At 43.4% G+C, this 5000-nt stretch overlaps 1 protein-coding gene across 7 annotated transcripts in view; it reads left to right on the top strand.

The window, feature by feature from the left end:
- The window catches only part of LOC308369326 (C-myc promoter-binding protein-like), a 55984-nt gene that overhangs the window by 28963 nt on the left and 22021 nt on the right, over positions 1-5000 (top strand). For 5 of the 7 annotated variants that reach the window (XM_080843714.1, XM_080843718.1, XM_080843715.1 and 2 more), the window contains exons 13-15: positions 3241-3386; positions 3765-3800; positions 4492-4625. In XM_080843714.1, coding sequence (XP_080699840.1) covers positions 3241-3386; positions 3765-3800; positions 4492-4625 — 316 coding nt within the window. The remainder of the gene's footprint in view (positions 1-3240; positions 3387-3764; positions 3801-4491; positions 4626-5000) is intronic. The other 2 variants (XM_080843719.1, XM_080843717.1) reach the window with 1 other exon arrangement.

Raw genomic sequence — 5000 nt, 5'->3', positions numbered from 1 at the left:
ATGATATAAATATAAAGATGGAGGCTATGGACAGGATGATAGGAGTAATAATGTTAAAAATAAAAAGATTGGGGACTATGGACAGGATGATAAAAGTAAACATTTTATAAATATAAAGTGTAACCAATGGGTATGGACATTAAATTGTGCTGATGTACATGAATGTTCAGACCACCCTTTTAGCCTGTAAGGCTTAGGTGGGTGTGTGGGAATCAAGAAGCTCCTTGAAATGTGTGTGTGTGTATGTATGTGTGTCTGCTAGAGAGAAGTTGCATGGGAATACCAGAGGATTAGCGCTGTTGTGTAAACATAAACTCAGTGTTGAGACTTGACGGATTTTCCTGATGTGATTTCTCCCTCATTTCGTGTTCCCTCTGGCTGTTCCTCACAGCTGAAGGATTTAGACACTGAGGGCCATTTTCAACCTTTTGGAGGCAAACAGTGCAATGGTGTCTTTGACTTGATATTTGACTTGTACTTGAGATTGTTTGAATAAATATATACAGTGGGGAAAATAAGTATTTGAACCCCTGGCGATTTCACAAGTTTGGCCACTTGCAAAGAAATATGTGATCTATAATTGTAATGGTAGGTGTATTTTAACAGTGAGAAACAGAATACCAACAAAAAAATCCAGAAAAATGCATTTTATAACATTTATGACTTTATTTGCATTTGATGCAAAAAATAAGTATTTGAACCCCTAGCAAAACTGACTGACAAAAATGACTTAGTACTTGGTGGAATAACCCTTGCTGGCAAGCACAGACGTCAGACGTTTCTTGTAGTTGGTCACCAGGTTTATACACATCTCAGGAGGGATTTTGGTCCACTCCTCTTTGCAGATCCTCTCCAAATCTTTAAGGTTGCGTTTTCAATGGGAGGGAATGAGGGAATGAGGTTGAAGCCCAATATTCCACGTTACATGGCCCCATCCATAGTCCCCTTGATGCGGTGGAGTCGTCCTGTACCCTTGGCAGAGAAACAGCCCCAAAGCATAATGTTTCCACCTCCATGCTTGATGGTGGGTATGATGTACTCTTGGGGTCATATTCAGCATTCCCCCCCGTCAAACACGGCAAGTCGAGTTGATGCCAAAGAGCTTGATTTTGGTATCATCTGACCACATTCTGTCTCCCAATCCTCCTTAGAATCATTCAAGTGTGCAATGGCAAACTTCAGATGGCCCTGTACATGCGCTTCCTTGAGCTGGGGGACCTTGCGAGTGCTGCAGTACTTCAAAAAATTACGGCGTGGTGTGTTGCCAATGGTTTTCTTGGTGACTGTGGTCCCAGCTGCCTTGAGATCATTCACAAGCTCCCCCTGTGTAGTTCTGGGGTTATTCTGCACCTTTCGAATGATCACTGATTCCGCACGAGGGGATATCTTGCATGGAGCCCCAGACCTAGAGCGATTAGCATTTGTTTGGTGTTGCTTCCATTTACGAATAATTGCACCAATAGTTGTCTGCTTCTCACCAAGCTGCTTGTCAATGGTTTTGTAGCCCACTCCAGCCTTGTGCAGGTCTACAATCTTATCTCTGACGTCCTTGGACAACTCTTTGGTCTTGTCCATGGTGGTGAGGTTGAAGGTGTGAAGTATGATTCTTTGGACAGGTTTCTTTTATAAACGTCACCAGTTGAGATCAGGTGTACCTTGTTAGACCTAATGAGGATTCATCTGTGTGCTTCTTGGGCACATAACTGGTCATTGTGAGCCAGAATTCTTGCTGTTTGCTTGGGGGTTCAAATACTTATTTTTTGCATCAAATGCAAATAAAGTCATTAATGTTATTAAATTCAGTTTTCTGAATTTTTTTGGTTGATATTCTGTTTCTCACTGTTAAAATACACCTACCAATACAATTCTAGATCACACATTTCTTTGCAAGTGGCCAAACTTCCGAAATTTTCCCCACTGTATATATATATATATATATATATATATATATATATATGAAGAGGAAAATATGCAGGTGAATTTAGAGTATGAAAGCCTAAGGTAGATGGAAGGACACTAAACATGTAACTTCTATTCTGTGGTCGTCAGTGTGAACATACACTTTGGAGATAAAGCAATGCTGGCTGCCCCAGTGTTAACACACACTTTGGTAAAGTTTGTTGTATTCTGTGATCGTCAGTGAGAACACACACGGTGGAGCAATGTTGGCTGCCCCAGGGTTTCCGTCCTGTGGGGACGTGTTGATCATCATCTGTGCTGGGACATGAGAAAAGGGCTGTTGTGAGTGGCTGTCTGTGGAGGAGTTCATGGGAAATCAGTTGTTTGTGAGAGGCGTTGGCATGATTGACAGTTGCTGCTGTACCATCATACAGACCACCCTCTATCCTTCCTCCTTGCCTCTTCCCCTGCTTTCTATCCATCTCCCTCTTACTCTAACTGCTCCCTCTCTCTGCTCTCTGTATCGCTCTCTCTCTACTTTCTATCTATCTCTATCTCTCTCTTTCTGCTCTCTGTATCTCTCTCTCTCTGCTCTCTATCCATCTCTTTCTCTTTCTCTCTCTCGTGTCTCTTTAGTTTTTTTCATTTTCATGTACACACACACACACACACACACACACAAATAGAGAGAGAGAGAGAGAAAGAGAGAGAAAACACACAGAAAACCTGGTGAGTCAAACCAGATGTATTTGCCAGCCTGTGTGAACTTCCCAGAAGTGTCTCATGTAAACGTTCACTTTGTTAGAGGAGTGGGGCGTGTGTGTGTGTGTGTGTGTGTGTAGAAACATCTATATACAGATGTGTATATGTGAGATAACACCTAGAAGAAACAAACATATTAACAAACTACCTCTAGCTGGCGTGTGTGTGTGTGTGTGTGTGTGTCTGTTTGAGAGGATTATTATGCACTTGTGGTATGAGGCATCAGGTGACAGAGTGATGATCCCTAGAATGACTGATGGAGGAATAGCAGGTGTGTGTGTGTGTGTGTGTGTGTGTGTCTGTGTGTGTGTGTCTGTGTGTGTTTGAGAGTGTGCAACTGTATGTTTCTCTTCTGAGTAAATTATGTCCTTTCAGTTTCACAGAACATTCTGTGGCTCTCTTGTGCTTCTGTGTCCTGTGACATGTTGTGCGCATTGCAGTTACGCTCAGTACATTGTATGCCATGAATTTGCCTGTCTGTATGTGTGCTTCTGAATCTTTGTGCATCTGTACTCACACATATGTTAACCTGTGTGTGTCCCTTTGTGTGCGTGTGTGTGTGTGTTTATGTGTGTGAAGGGTTCTTGCGCAGCAGGGATCGTTCTCATCAGAAGTTCTACTCTGCGATGGTGAAGACGCAGCTCTTCAGCCGCTTCATTGAGGAGTGCTCCTTCGTCAGCGACAAAGATGCCAGTCTGGCCTTCTTCGACGACTGTGTGGACAAAGTAATGCTGCTCTTTCACTCTCCCTCTCTCTCTCTCTCTCTCTCTCTCTTTTACTCACTATTTCTCTCTCTTTCACTCACTCTCTACCACTCACAAACTCTCTCCCTATCTCTCCTTCTCACTCTCTTTCACTCATTTTTTTTCTCTCTCTCTCTCTCTCTCCCTCTCTCCTGCCTTCTCACCTTCTGTCTGTCTTTCCCTACCTCTATCACAGCCACTTATTCAGCCTTTCAGAACAACTTATTCAGCCTTCCCTGAATAAGCCATAACGTATTTTATCCTGTCTTTCACTCTGCCTCCCCTAAGCTTTTGACCTTGATTTTTCTGTCTTGGTACATTTTTTCTCTTTCTTCCTCGTTCTCCTTCTGCCTCTGGAAGCTGTTTAGCTCAGAGCGGACTGTAGAAAAGGCCAAGGTGAGAGAGAAATTGCTTTTATGCCTCCATAAATCAGTGTGTGGGAAATTTAGTTTTCAATCTTAGTCAGTCCATCTACACAATGTGCGCAAGTATGTGTGTGTGTGTGTGTGTATATGTGTGTGTGTGCGTGTGTGTGCGTGTGTGTGTGTGTGTGTGTGTGTGGTGTGTGTGTGTGTGTGTATTGGGGTGTGTTTGTGGCAGCTTTGTTTATAGTAGTATTTAAACATTTACATGTTGTTTAAGTTGCAGAGCTCTGAATTATGTGCGACTGTGCTTGTAAACGTCTGCGTGATATACTCCTCTCAGTTGAAATGCACAGGTGTGTGTGTGTGTGTGTGTGTGTGTGTGTGTGTGTGTGTGTGTGTATGTGTGTGGGTCTCAGTGGAAATGCACAGGACACAGCAGCACAGTAATGGAGGCGGTGCATTCAAAACGCTTTTAGAGTATCAACATGGCAACTCAAAGACAGAACAACAGATCTATGTGTTTTGTTTTTCTCCTATTGTTTGTACTTATGTATATGTGTCAATAAACTATTGGTGTTTCTTTTTTTCTTTTTTGTGTGTCTGTGTGCGTGTGTGTGTCTGTCTGTGTGTGCGTGTGTGTGTGTGTCTATGTATGTGTGCGCATGTGTGTGTGTGTGTGTGTGTGTGTTTGTGTGTGTGTGTGTGTGTGTGTGTTTGTATAGGTTGACGGAGAGCGCAGTGAAGAGGGCAGATTGATAGAGTTCGATGAGTCTCACAGAAGTGAACACACTGTCTTTAGCACACCCCCTGAGCTCCCACCCCTGCCAGAGGGAGAGGAGCATCCACTCTGCTACAGGTGACTCACACACACACACAGGAAGAAGCACACGCAGACACGCACACACACTCACACACTCACACACACACACACACACTCTCACACACACACAGACACACACACACACACACACACACAGACACTCACACACACAGACACACACACACACACACACACACACACACACACACACACACACACACACACACACACATACACACATACTCACACACACACACACACATGCACACACACCCACACACATACACACATACACACATACACATATACACACACACACACACACACACATACACAAACACACACACACAAACACACACACACACAAACACACACACACACAAACACACACACACACACACACACACACAT

This window comes from Sprattus sprattus (genome assembly GCF_963457725.1).
Source record: "Sprattus sprattus genome assembly, chromosome: 8".
NCBI lineage: Eukaryota > Metazoa > Chordata > Actinopteri > Clupeiformes > Clupeidae > Sprattus > Sprattus sprattus.
The sequence above is the reverse complement of the archived record's forward strand: the minus strand, read 5'-3'. Positions and strand labels throughout refer to the sequence as shown.